Below are 14511 nucleotides of genomic sequence, written 5' to 3'. Positions count from 1 at the left end.
TGCACGTTTCCTGAGCTCTGGGACGGAACACGGAGCCAGAGGAGGCTGAGAAACACCGGCTCGCCTGTTCCCACTGAACCGCCCATATACACGCACACACTCACAGGGTTCCTTCAGGTTGACGCAACAAGGCTCTACACCGCGCACACACACACACACACACACACACACACACACACACACACACACACACACACACACACACACACACACACACACACACACACACACACACACACACACACACCTGTACCAGATGACGATGGCATAACGACCCACCTCAAATCCAGGCGCGCATTCACACCTGTATGCTAATTAGATGAAACACGTCTAGGCTGACAAATTTATGGTTTTAGTATATACATTATGGTCAAGTCAGCGTGTTTTATTGTCAAAGTTGTATGTGGTATAGTCACTGAAATTCTTACACGTTTAGGGTAACACACATAGAATTGTTCTAAATATTATCAAGCCATTCTAGATATGTTTTTTTTAAGATATGTGCTCTGTTTCAATGGAGTAGACATATTCGCACACTCAACACAAGGATTCAAGAGTCAACACTGAAATGCACACACATCATTAACACTCTTGACACCAGCATAGGTAAATATATCATTCGCAATATACCAGGAATAACTCCCACATTTCTTTCTCCAAAAGAATGTTAATGATTTCACTACACTTGAATGGCTCCCAGGGACCGGCTAAGTGTGCAGTGTTTATGTCTCCCATCTAACTGTAATGGTTTGCTCTCTTAGCTGCCTGATAGTCACTTCCAAGTTCACTCCACAGAGTTAATAGATGTGACCCTAAGAGACCTACTGATAATTGATCTCAATTTCCCCAAATATACTTGTAGCAACTGTAGCATTCCAAGCATTATTGGGACATTTATAGAAGATAGTCATTAGGTAGCTGTAATAGCAACACAATTTTCTAAATGGTTATCCTTACTTAATGGAAAAGTTGGGGTTAATTATGCGTTAACGCTCTGCAAAGAGAATATAGGTTATTTGTAACCCCTCCTCTCTTTTACAGGAATAACTTATTCCTGCATGTTACTTTTCCAAGAATACCAGTAAGTAAATAATAGTCCTTTATATGGGAGTAACAAAGTAAAAAAAGGCAAATCAGACTGAGACACACACACACACACGATACTGAAATGCTAAATAAACTACAATTCCCATTTCCCGCAGAGCAGCATTGGCCTGACGTCATATTTGTGCGCAAAGCTGAGCTGGCTTTCTAAAGACGGTATAGCAGCCTCTAGTCTTTATGATACAATTATACTATGTTATTTTGCAGTGTTTCCGTTAACTTACAACGTACGCCTTAAAAGCGACGCTGATCAGGTTAATTACCCGTTTGTATTGCAAGCTCGGATCTGTCTGTTTTTAGCCAAAGGTATGCTAACTAAATTAGCCGATTCTTCGATAAGTTATGAACTGTTAGTAAATCTGTTGGTCTGCACGTAATCTGTTTGTACTCGTATTGTTCTAACGATCTTAAAATAACTAATGTATTTCGAACAAATTAACCCCGTGAAGTATCTTTGATTCCCTTTGGTGAACTAGACAGCCCAATTCATGATGTCGAACAGTTATTCACTTTGAAGTGTTTGCTGTGGCTGTGATGGTTTGAATAAACCATCTATCTCTCACACTCCACCCTCCAGGCTTAATCCCAGTCCCCGTCGTCCACCGAGAAATATCCAACATCATGACCAAGCTTTTGGAGTGGGTCTTCGGCGTCTCGGTATTAGGAGCAGCCTGGGCATTTGTCACATTCGACATCCTGAAGATGAGCATCCCTCGGCCCTACAGGGAGGTCGCCTGGCCCATGCCCCTGTACCTGCTGGTCACGTTCGGCTGCTATTCTCTGGCCACAGTGGGATACAGAGTGGCCACCTTCAACGACTGTGACGACGCAGCAAAGGAACTACAGGCGCAGATAATAGAGGCCAGAGAGGACTTGAGAAAAAAGGGATTAAAGTTCTGAATAAAAATATATATACTTTGAAACATTGGAAGAGAAAACATTGACGTTTGGCTTTTTCAGACCACTAAACAATAATCTAATTTATAAAGTGAGCAGTCATTGAGTCACCTTGTGATTGTGCATGATTACGATTGGTTCTAGGGTTGCTAATGACTGATTTGTAAATGGGATCAGCAATTTGTAAGTCATTGTTTAAGAAAGATTTTTTAAAACGTAGCTAGTGTGCTTTGCTGGCTCATTTACCTTTAAACAGATGTCAAAACATTCTTGAATGTGTTGCGGTGCAACTTTTTTTCTTCTGTGACAACAGCAATCTCTAATACAATGCATTCTGAAGAGTCAACAGTACCAAATGCTTGTGATTTCTAGCAAATGATAAAGCAAGGCAACTGAAAGTATAGGAGTACCTCTTACAGAATGCTTTAAGTGGATAAAGTGGTCCATGCAGTTTATCTTTCCATTGTCTGTTGGTTGACTTTTAAGGTTATGCTATGCGACTTAAAATTGAGCTGGTTTTCTGTAGTCCTTTGTATGTTTGTGTGGGTATTGTAGTTTGATACTAGTATTTATGAATGCTGGTATCTGTGATAGACGTCTTCGGAGAGAGCAGCTGGTCTAGGCTCGAGTTTCGATCCACCCATAACTTTTCTAATAAACATAAAAACACAATCATGCACCTCGTTCTTCCTACTCTACAGGTTTTTATTTTTAGACTTTCAGGCAAGGCGTATAACTCAGAACAATTTCTTGTTTCTTGGCAAGTACACTTCCTTGTGTCAGCCTTAGAGGCTGCTTATGCTCATTTTCAGGGATTCCCGCTGTGTGGAAACAAAGCACAGCCTGGCCTATGGGATCATTATAGGGTTTCAAAAGCTCCCATAACTAAGGAACAAATGCAAAAGAGCTGGCAGCTCTCAGCTTGCTAGCACTGCCTGTTGTGCTAGTTTGGCCTCAGCCCCATATTGCTCTGCTACGTCAACCCATTCTCTCTCTCTCACACACACACACACACACACACACACACACACACACACACACACACACACACACACACACACACACACACACACACACACACACACACACACACACACACACACACACACACACACACCTCTCTTCAAGCTGTTGCAAGAGCAAACTGGTTAAGAAAGTGCTTTATCAGTAACAAGCGCGGCACTTCCACCAAATGTTTGTTGGTAGGCAGTTGCACTCTGGCTCAGCTACGTGTAAAATGGGCAATTATGTTTCATTGAACACACTCATCAAATCTGATTTGGAAGATCCATCTGGTCATTTCAGTTAGCAGGCAGTATTATTGCAGCAAAGATATTAAACCGTAAATTTGGACAACCTATATTGTAACACCATCTATGGGCATTTTTCAGGAGTTGGTTATCTCAGTCGCCATATACATATATATATCTTCCTGCACGTTATTTACCGAGAGGTGAAAGGTTCTGCTCTCCTTAGAAAAAAAGCCATGGAGCATCAGCTTTGCATTTAAATGGTCTAATGAAAGATTCAGTGCTCTTCAGTCCTAACATTGCAGCAGGGCACCCATTTGAATAGTCTCCGATACCTTCTGACTTTGCTGTGTGTTGCCAGGAAATGTACTGACATTGAAAGTGTATCAGTTAGGTTTGATTGGGAACGTTTGCTGACATTGGTATTAAGGACATTCAAAGTAAATCTCATTCGGTGGGCGTAACATCTATTGAGTCCATTCAACAACTTTCTCAGGAAAACTAGCCAAATAATAGAATACCGTCTCCTTTGCAGAAAGACCTTGAATCTCTTCGAAAAAAACGTAGCCTGTAACATCCACACAGAACCTCAATACAAAACGTTATTTGCAGGCATGTCACTGTGTAGGAGTGAACATCAACGCTGACATGAAACAGCCGTCAGTGAAGAGTGGTCAGAATCATTCAGAAATATCCACCGTCTTGACTTGGCAGCTGACCTTCAATTGAAAGTACGCTAGCCATACATCTTTTCTCGGAAAACTCAAGACACACAGATCTAAGAAATCCAATCTCTGGTGCTAACTTAATGTTCCATTGTTTCTACATTTAAAATCTTTGTATGCATGAATCATTCAGTACATGGATGAATAACATAAATGTCTGAATTTATTAGGCCCTCTGTACGACATTGTCCGGTCCGACAAACGGTTGAAGAACAGTGCTTTTAAATAAAACATTTACCAAAGCCTATTCGTTCTTTTAGTCTGCCCGACTTTTGCAATGGAGGCAGATGTCAAGGAGAGAAGTTATGGAACAACAGAATATGGCTGCCTGACACACGAGGACAAACAAGACATAATGAGTCACAGAGAGGCAGAGAGCCAGAGACCAAGAAAGAGAGAGATTTAGGTTTGAGACACCCCATTGGAGGAGCAAACGTTCACATCGGAAAGGAACCAAGACTAAAATGATAGGTTATCATTTGTCTCCACAGAGAGGTTTTACCCACCCACATATTTCATTGCAAATCTCACAGCTACAGAGATGGATAGGCAGGAGAAATCTTCTACCAAAAATAATTTAAGATAAATGGAAGATATAGATCCGCAGAAGTCTGTCTACGAGTACATGATTATACTCACAAGCAACATTATTTTAAAACTATTACAAATACTAAAAGGATACAATATGATAGAAAGCAAAAAAAATTGGACCCTTCAAATGAATGTTGTTCTCTTTAGAGTTCATTCAGAACAAACTATTTTCGTGCCCTCTGGCTCAACTCTTCCTGGTGTTGGACGAAGAAATCCAAGGATTGTGTAGCTTGCCATCAAGCTGTCATGCTGTTTTCCAGCAGCAGCACAGTCACACTCAAAAAACACCTTGTTCATGTCACGCTACTTTGACTACCTCAACAGGAACACAGAAGAAGAAGACATATTGTGAACCTATTGACTTCATGAGCCAATAATATGAAAAACAGGTTTTCACAGGTCATAACAACCTCAAGAAAACACATCTTGCATCTTACAATATTGCAAAGCAAAAACAATTTTGTGTAGCCAATAAAATAATGTTGATACAAACATATCAGCAGAATCAACATAGAAATAGGAAAGGCTATACAATTAACGATTAATGCATGTAATCCCATTGTGGGCCAAGTACACCAGATATGGGAAGTAGTTTATTCAGATGCACATCACAATCAAATGCAAAAGTACTATTACCATTATGTTGAACTGGTTATATTGGATGAACAACCTAATATTTACCAATGAGCCAGGAAGAGAGTCGCTTGCTACATTATTTATATATGTATGAATATACATGGGTAGTATCCTTTGCCTTCCACGGAAAAAATCCCTAACAACACAAAATAGCTAAGACTATTTCTTGAATTTCCCTGAATGAGGCCGAGATCAAGGCAGCTAAAATAAAAAGACCAGATCTGAACAAACAAAACCGTTGGCAGCTATGAATAATCAAACAGAAGTATTAAACTGCTCCGCACAACAAATCAATTTATTCTCATTGCTGTTTTAACAGTAATAATGCTACCACATAATCATATTTTGTTGGAAAAATGTTTCTAGCATTGTTTTTATATTTTCATTTAAAATATTTGAAATTAAATACATACCTATTCAATAGCTTCTATAGTTCTTTCAGCATGTGCTGAGAGCGTTTTAGTGTTTGTTGTTGACAGACCTTGCAGGTGCGTGTGATTGACTGTAATGACAGTTGGAGGGTGGGGCTGATACTGAGAGAGTTTCTGATTGGCTAGGTAATCAAATAAATAATATTTTAACCAAACAATAAAAAAAAAAATACAAACTCTATGGGGCTGGCTGGACTTATCGTATTTTGTACCCCTAATGACTAGGAAACACAGTGACTTGCAGGAAAACAAGACAGATGACCCTAGAAAAGGAGTGAGACAGGACGGAAGGCAGGGGCAATACCTCAACCCTCGACCAAATGGGGGATGGGAGGGGAGGGTAATCGCACCGCAATGTGATTGGTGCAGAGCCGGCTCCATATTCATATAAGTATTGTCAGTGACCAGGGTGCCTACCTTCTCATCAACCGTATGACCCCTGTTCACTGTGTGTGTGTGTGTGTGTGTGTGTGTGTGTGTGTGTGTGTGTGTGTGTGTGTGTGTGTGTGTGTGTGTGTGTGTGTCTAACGCCAAACAAAATCCCTGCTGCTGGAGCCACCATGAGAATGAGGGCACTTGCCAAACACTCAACACACTACAAACGACACACTACACGCTACACACAACACTCCAAACACCACACACTACACGCTCCACACAACACTCCACACACCACACACTACACGCTCCGCACAACACTCCACACACCACACACTACACGCTCCGCACAACACTCCACACACCACACACTACACGCTCCACACAACACTCCACACACAACACACTGCAAACGACACACACTGAAGCATACTCGCTACACACTGCAAACGACACACTACACACAAAACTCCACACACTACAAACTACACCCAACACACTTAACGCAACATTCAACACATAACAAGCTACACACAACCCTCCACACAGTACAGAGTACACTATACAGTACACACAAAGTTCAAGACACAACACACAACAAATGACACACAACACTCTACACTGTAGACACACACTATACACAAACCATTAAACACTGAAGACTACACACTGCACAAAACACATAACACACAACAACACACTACACACAACACTCAGCTAAATTGATGTCCATGCAGCTTTGCTCTGAGCATGCCGTGCCTTTCTGCAGCCTATACAGACAGAGTGCACCAGATTAAGAAGTCACCCGTGGGTCAGCCCTATATTGTTCTCACCCGGCCTCGCAAACAGCTACTTATGGGACGCGGTCCTGCCCCCGTTTTGTTTTTACGGCAGGACGGAGGGCGATTAAAGCCACAAATAACTCTGTGATGATAACCTCTCGCCAAGCCTGTAGCGGATCATATCTGCTCCTCAGAGTGGCTCGACAGAGAGGTAGCTGGCAGGCACAGGCTAGCTAGGTCAGGACTCGGTGCCCCGTGGTCACTGAGATACAGGCAACTGCGTCCAATGACACACTGCGATAGGGCCAGCTGGCCGGGCCCATGAAGCCATCTCTACTCCCCCCCCCCCCCCCCCCCCCGCTTTCTGAAATCCACATTGCATCTCTCTTGCCAGGGCCGTTTCACCACACACTTGAGTTAGTTTAATCCTGATCTATTGGTGTGATTATGTATAATCACTGTGTTTGATTGGCCCTTTAGGAAAGGGGTTTGTCTTGGGGTGGATGTGTTGTTGAGTCTCCCTATATTTACAAATGGCCGTGTTTACTAGAGGTGTATGGAAGTGGTTCCTCGTTAATATCGCTTTATCTTGGCTGATTGCTGTGTCGCGTTGGGAAACTGAGAGAGAACGATCCACACCATTACATCCAGGCTGAGTCACTCCAACTATTCATCCAAGAGATATAAAAAAACACAACCCATTAAATAGTAAACGTGTCTTTTCGTCAATGCCGGTAGTTAAACACACAGGCCCCTCTGGAGTGTGGTTCTCCATGCTGCTGTGTGTTTGCCATCGACATCCTCTCGGCAAAGCTTAAGACATTTACAACTGCTCCTAAGCTTTTGCACTCGCTCATCGATGATGCTGGTGTTTACTCCGAAAGCGAGAGAGTAAATAAAACAGACCGCCTCTATTCAATACGGACTACAAGCTGTTATTGAGCTGGGTTCTTTTAAGGGAGGGGGGGCTTTAAGAGGGTCTGTCTGACTGCTGCAGGGGCCCCTAATTTATGGCCCCTCCTTTGAGGAACACAGGGGAACCTTGCAGCAGCAGTGGCCCCCTTTGTTGCCACAGCTGTTTTTACTGTCATGGCTGCAACGCTGGGGCTCTGCAGGGCAGGGCGAGTCCGGAGCAACAGAGAGACACTAACAATGGGGTCCGTGGTGACACTTCAGAGGGGCACAGAAGCATGGGAACCCATTGGAGGAAAGAGAGGGAAAATAAAGAGTTATGGTTTGGAGGCTCATCGGCATAAAAAACAGGAGATAAAGACCGTGATGGGATCACACCTGTGCATTTAATCCCCCTGCCAAGTTTCAAGGCAACTGTTTAATGATGAAAATAGACTTCCCTTTCTTCTTTCGTACTGAGGAGGACAGGCTTCTTCTTTCTCTGCCTTGATCGTGCCGCCGTCTTTGTGGATCTCTTCAATTGACCCCACCGTCACTTCACTGTGCGAGCCATTATCTCTGTGCGACTGATGCGGTTTGAAGATGTTTCCAAGCCGAAGCTAAATGCGGATTCAAAAAGCGGTTCATCTCGTGGTGCTGTGGTATGATTTTTTTTCGACGGTTGCCACTTTAGTCTGAACCAGGAGCTGAATTAGATGAACTAGGAAGTAATTTGACGACACCAAGAAATGAACAAGGGAGAAGTCGTTTGGGGTTTTCCAAAAAATATTTAATTTCACATGAAACTTTCACATTGAGCATATCAAACAGGTTCTTTTTTAATAGAATCTTCTCTATATACATATCATACACTTTTTCTTACTTTACACAATGTACAAAATATGGTAAAAAAACAAAAAAAACATGACTTCAATGGTAGTCTTACACTGTTGGTGTGGTGTGCCTCGTTGTTTGGCCAGCATGTCTAGCGGAAATGCTCTTGGCCACTCTAGGTTTGATCCCGTGTCTCTTTTGTAATACACTGATTATAGGGGGCAGAGTGTAACCTCTTTGTGACCCAAACTTGCACTATCCAAATGTAAAAAATTCCAACCAAATTTTGGGCAGCAACGTTGTCTTTGGACTGGCGTGGTTCGACTCAGGGGGTCCTCTGCTTTGTTGTTCGTTCGCTGATGGACTTCATTTGTTAACAAAAAAACATCACCGTGGTGACAATGCTATTGTCGTTTTGTATCGTTTGCTTTCTGTGAATAAATGTTGGTCATTTTCTCTGTGATGGGGGGGGATACAACAAAAGGGAGAAGGCCAGCCTCTCCTTCACGTAGCATCAGTGTTAGCTTTTGGCAGATTAACAGCTTGTTTTTCTAGGTCTGTAAAGCCCTGGCAATATCTCCCTCGTCTCCATTCTCACACTTTCACCAAAAATACAGTCTCCCTTTCACGCAAGCGACTAACCACAACAAAAAAGGGAAGAACAAGTTGTCCTCATTTCCCCACAGTAAACATTTTCTTTGTTCCAGCATACTGTGCGTACAGTAAAGCCTTTCAGCTGCAAAATGGCATAAATAAATTTCACAGAATGTACACTTAACATCGATAAGTTCCATGACTCTCTCCCCTCAAGTGTACTATGTCGCCGTGCATTGTGGGTGCGTTGGGTTGTCCGTACTGTGCAGTGTGGTGCTACAGTGTATAAGCACGTGGTCGAGTGTGCTCTGGAGTGGCAGTAATTGAAAAAGAAACAAATAAAAAGGAACAACGAAACAGCCCCTGCTTTTGTCGATGCTACATGTAAAAACGAAAAAATAGCCAGGTGCGACAACAATGCCACGCAAAACCGTTACGTTCACGATACAAAAGTACACAATACTCAAGGGTGGAATAGAGCACACAATGAAGCGATGGCTGATCTTTGGCCCGACAGTTTTCATTCGCTTTTATCTACATCGTTCGAATACTTTTTTCTCCGTCCCACCATCCATGATTGTACTTCATCCAGTTAAGCTTCCTCTTCCAGTGAGTGTACGTCGTTTGTCCAAGCGGCGTACTAACGCCGTCTGTTTTGGTTTTCTAGGAAGAGGGCACGAAAAGGTTTTCAAGGTGGATAAAAAACACGGTCATCTTTTGAAAGATGAAATTAGGCCCAAATGCTTCCTCCCACTCTGATTCCTTTACATAGAGTTTTCCCCTTACACTTAAGTGCCCGTGAGTCAATCCATACCAAGTGTTAAACATCACTCTCTCTCTCTCTCTCTCTCTCTCTCTCTCTCTCTGTCCCACCCTCTCTCTTTTTATCCCTCCCTGTGGCCAGCACTGGGGAACCTCAGTGCTCCAAGGTCTTTCTTCTTTTGAGTCTGCGGTTTCATTCCCACGGACTGTCTTCATCGTAGTCCCCGAAAAAGTCAATCTGGGAATTATAGTTTGTCCACATTCACTCTCAGTGCTGCAGCAGCAGCAGCAGTAACGACACCGGCCCCAGCAGCAACAGGGTGGAGCGGGTGGAGGAAGCGTCCCCGGAGATGGTGCGCGTGCTCTTCTGGACGTCTGGCAGGATCACCACGGGGTCGTCTGCTGAGGTGAACAAGAACAAACGTTAGACAGGTTGAAGGGGCGGCCTGCAATGGGAAATATCTATGGTAACGCATCAACACCCTCTTTCTGCACTCTTACAACGCTTGAATGAGGGAAAAACTCGAACTACTAACAGAACAGCGAACCAAACGAAAACGAGGACAGCCCTCGACATCTTACGACACACTCGGCTGAACCGGAATGGTTTAAAAGACGGGGTGATGAGAGAGCGCCGTGGCTCGGCCAGCGTACCTGGAGGCAGTCTGTTGGACGGGTTGTGGACACCGCCTCCCGCCTCGGCTCCGGCTGTCCCGGCTGCCCCGGCGGTGCCACCGCCTCCCTTCGCCACCCGCGCCTCCTGAGAGCCTGGGACGCCAACAGAACCAACCGTTACTCAACCGCGCGGGGAGCAGCCCAGGGGCGAGGGTATGAGGAGGTGAGCTGACTGGGTGTGTGTGATTCCACTCCCCGCCACTAGGGGGGGAGGTGAAACTTACCGTCGACAGCGATCACATCCACCCTAAGCCGGAGGCACTCCTGCCCGTGGTGGTGCAACGGTTTGGCTGTTGGGGAGAGAGAAGGAAAGAAGCCGGGCGTTAATTACAGGCCGACTAATGCACTTAGGCCCTCCTGGAGCCTTAATCCGAGAGAGTGTGTGCACCGTGCCACGCATAGACGCTCTGAGGCAGACGGCCACGAGCCAGAGCCTAGGGAGCCATCTGGGGAGACGGGGCGGGGAGTGTACCGTTGGTGGCGTTTGGTCTAATTACAGCTATTGGTCAGGGACACAGCGCTGCTTGTTCTAGCACTAGCAGTTTAGTAGGAACACAAAGTGGTACGAAGCTAGCAGACCGGGCCGACACCCTGTTAGTAGCAACGTAAAGCTTTGAAAAAAACAAAAAATTAACAAGGAAAAAATAAAAAGGGCTGGTCTTTATTTGCCTGCCAAAGGAGCATGCACTCATTGGTTAGCGAGACACGCAGAAGGAAACCAGAATCTCTGAGAAACCCAACGACGGGCTGAATGCAGCGCGACTCGCACGACTCTCGGGGGGTGAAAAGCAATCTCGCCTCTGGGACGGAGCGACGACCAGACAAAACAACAAACGTAGCAACGAGACACGACTCACAGATGTAATAGTAGCTCTCGCCCTGGCGGAACTCCTTGCCAAGGGTGAAGGGCGTGAACCGCTGGAACTTCTCCGAGAACTTCTCTGGGGCGTGGGGTGCAAACGGGTGGCTGCACTCCCAGCGCATCTGGTCGTAGGACTGGGGCTTGCAGGCGTCGTAGTCCTCCTTCTCCACCATGTAGAGGACGTAGCGCTCGGCGTCCTGCGACGCCACCTCGCCCAGCGGGTAGTGGGGACACACGATGTCCAGGTAGTCGTTGAGCTTCACCTTCACCGCGTAGTTGTTCCACACGAACCTGACGGGAGGAGAGAGAGAGAGAGAGGGAAGGAGGGTTAGCCAAAATGTTGCTTTTTTTCGGATTAATTACCGGGATTCAGGCAAAATTGGGTGATTGCCTATCGACCAGGCGGCATATACCAGCGGCCATCTGGGGAAATCAAGAGTTGGAGACACATAGGAGACGGCCAGGGGCGGATCGACGGAGGGAAGGAGGAAGAGAGGAAGGGGTCGGGGGTGGGGTGGAAGGAGGGGCCCGTTGCGTGTCGTGAATAGGATTTGGAGAATAAACAGAAACAAGGTGAGGTGAAGAACGAGGTACATGAGGGGTGGGGGACGTGCTCGTCTGAATACGGGCGAGCGGGGGTCTATTGAGTGAGTCGGCCGGGCTGAGAGTTGACTCTGGGAGCTTATTGATCGCCGTGTCCCCGACCCATAGAGGCCGGCCGCTGTTTACGGAGAACCGTCGACACTCCGTTACGTCTGCCGAGACGCCAGATGAGTATCGACATCTGCCGGGCCCCAGAATCACCCTTGTGGATGCACGCACGCGCACACGCACACGCACACACACACAGTGTCACAGAAATGCATAATGACGAACACTCCCAGAAATACACACACATTCAGCTTACTTAAATTAGGGACCGGGATGTAAATAGCGAGGGCCAGTTGCATTTGTTTTTAACCCTTTCATTAAGAGCAGAGGGAAAGATGGACACACACACACACACACACACACACACACACACACACACACACACACACACACACACACACACACACACACACACACACAACACACACACACACACACACACACACACACACACACACACACGTTGACAGCCTGTAGGCCTTTCCCACCACACGCCCTCTCATTACAAATAGACGGAGGAGGGACGGAGCGCGAGAGAAGGGAGGAAGAGAGAGGGAGGACGGAGACAGTCTGGCTGTCTGCCCAGGCGTCCATCACTCCGTCCACTCCTCCTACCCAACTCCTCCCTGTTTTATGGAGGCCATTCCGAACGCTGCACAGTATCTTGTCTGTTTTGCCTCCATTTTGCCGCCCTCCATCTTGAAGCCTGCTCAAGATAACCAAAACCAAAAACTCCTATTGAGAGATGTTCAAACCAGGTACAAAGAGGCACTCGATAAAGAGTGCTGCCGATCTCTAACTGGTGTAATGTAGTCAATCACGTCACTTAACTGTATATCACAGCCATTTGTTTAAATCTATCCGAGCGCCAACGTTTTTTTGAGTGTGATGGCGATTACCGTCTCCACCTTTCAGCCCAGCGGTATTCTCACACAGATAAGTGTTCATCCCCGGGGGATTATCACCAAAAGGTAGCCATGTTTCACCTCCCCCCCCGGCCCCCGCCTCCCGCCCATGACAGAGAAAGTCCTTGGGGGTGAAGGGGAATGTGTGTGTGTGTGTGTGTGTTCATGGCTGTTTCTCTCTTCTCAGCGGTGGTCATCCATCACCAGCCTAGAGGGCTAGCAACACACACTTCCAAGTCATTCGATCTACTCTGTCACCGGCCAAGAGGGGGGGTCTCTCACACACACACACACACACACACACACACACACACACACACACACACACACACACACACACACACACACACACACACACACACACACACACACACACACACACACACACACACACACACACACTATCTCGTGCTGTTCCACACCAGGGGGTTCCTGCAGTGTGGGTCCAGCTCACTGAACTTCTATATTTACACAACACTTGCATAGAATGTGTGGAGAATATAGGATTCTGTTGCTTTTGCAATGAATCCGAGCCGCGGTTCAGCTTCTCCCAGCGAGCCAGCGACTGGAGGCTGAGTGCAGGCGAGCCGGCAGAATAATGAGAGTGCTTTACCACGGCCAGATCTGCTCCTGCTGTCACCAGCCCTGAAGCTGCTACTGAAACATCAGCCAATAAAAGCTTCACATTAAATCCACTCTCGCTTCCGAGGTTGGAGGCCACGTTTAAAACTACCCCCCCCCCGCTCCCCCTTCCGTTGAAATACCCAGATCATTTATTTTATGATAACTCATAAAGAAACATGAGTCATCTAAATGCAAACCGGTGACATTGGGGAAGATTTCCTGTCCAAATAGAGCGCTTGTTTCCCGGTGACAAGGTCCATATGTGTGACTTAGGATCAAAGTACCCCCTCCTCCACCACCACCACCTCCTCCTCCTCCTCCTCCACCTCCTCTCATTAGCTGGTGTTGTTGTTTGTTGCCGGGGGACCCCTGGTACAAAGACAGACGGCATGGCTCCATAGTTTTGGGGCCCCGACTTTTGCTCCTTTTCAAACCCCCTCCCCCATTCACCGTGACCAACCATCTCCACACACACACACACACACACCCACACACACACACACACACACACACACAAACACACACACACACACACACACACACACACACACACACACACACACACACACACACACACACACACACACACACACACCTCTGTTCCCCCTCCTTGCGCTCCAATGCACTCCCCCAATACTGATGACCAGATTAGCTGGCAGCAGCAGCCAGCGTTTACAAGGGCAGCGGCGGCCAGCCAGGGCCAACAAGAGCCGCTCTGTTCCCCAGCTCTTTTGTGGCTCTGCCCATCAAACTTCCAGCGCTAGCAGTTGATTATAAAAACCGACTCCAACATGCAGTGGGCTTATGGAACATCTAATGGCTGTTCAGCAAAGATCCAGGCGGCTCCGTGCTTATCAGTAGCCCGGTGTTCCTGCTTCATTCACCGGACAGCCGATCACGGCAGAGGCCAACCCCCCCG

General features: G+C 46.3%; 2 protein-coding genes across 3 annotated transcripts; one reads left to right on the top strand and one right to left on the bottom strand.

Moving 5' to 3' along the window:
* The first annotated feature begins 1200 nt into the window (after window positions 1-1200).
* Window positions 1201-2772, top strand: dpm3 (dolichyl-phosphate mannosyltransferase subunit 3, regulatory). 2 transcript variants are annotated; one of them, XM_056582924.1, is made up of 2 exons: window positions 1201-1410; window positions 1682-2763. In XM_056582924.1, exon 2 carries the CDS (start codon window positions 1726-1728, stop codon window positions 2002-2004), a length of 279 nt encoding a protein of 92 aa, XP_056438899.1. In that variant the 5' UTR covers window positions 1201-1410; window positions 1682-1725; the 3' UTR covers window positions 2005-2763. The 2 variants fall into 2 exon arrangements, with proteins under 2 accessions (XP_056438899.1, XP_056438900.1); XM_056582925.1 differs by having other exon boundaries at window positions 1202-1260; window positions 1682-2772.
* A 5163-nt stretch (window positions 2773-7935) lies between these two features.
* On the bottom strand, window positions 7936-12196 carry LOC130376248 (ephrin-A1-like). Its single transcript, XM_056583470.1, has 5 exons — window positions 12166-12196; window positions 11408-11755; window positions 10775-10840; window positions 10530-10643; window positions 7936-10277 (listed from the first exon to the last, which is right to left on the bottom strand). Exons 1-5 carry the CDS (start codon window positions 12194-12196, stop codon window positions 10144-10146), a joined length of 693 nt encoding a protein of 230 aa, XP_056439445.1. The 3' UTR covers window positions 7936-10143.
* Between the last annotated feature and the right edge of the window lie 2315 nt (window positions 12197-14511).

Source organism: Gadus chalcogrammus, chromosome 22 (assembly GCF_026213295.1).
Source record: "Gadus chalcogrammus isolate NIFS_2021 chromosome 22, NIFS_Gcha_1.0, whole genome shotgun sequence".
In the NCBI taxonomy this organism is placed as follows: Eukaryota; Metazoa; Chordata; class Actinopteri; order Gadiformes; family Gadidae; genus Gadus; species Gadus chalcogrammus.
This window is presented reverse-complemented; position numbering and strand designations above follow the sequence as displayed.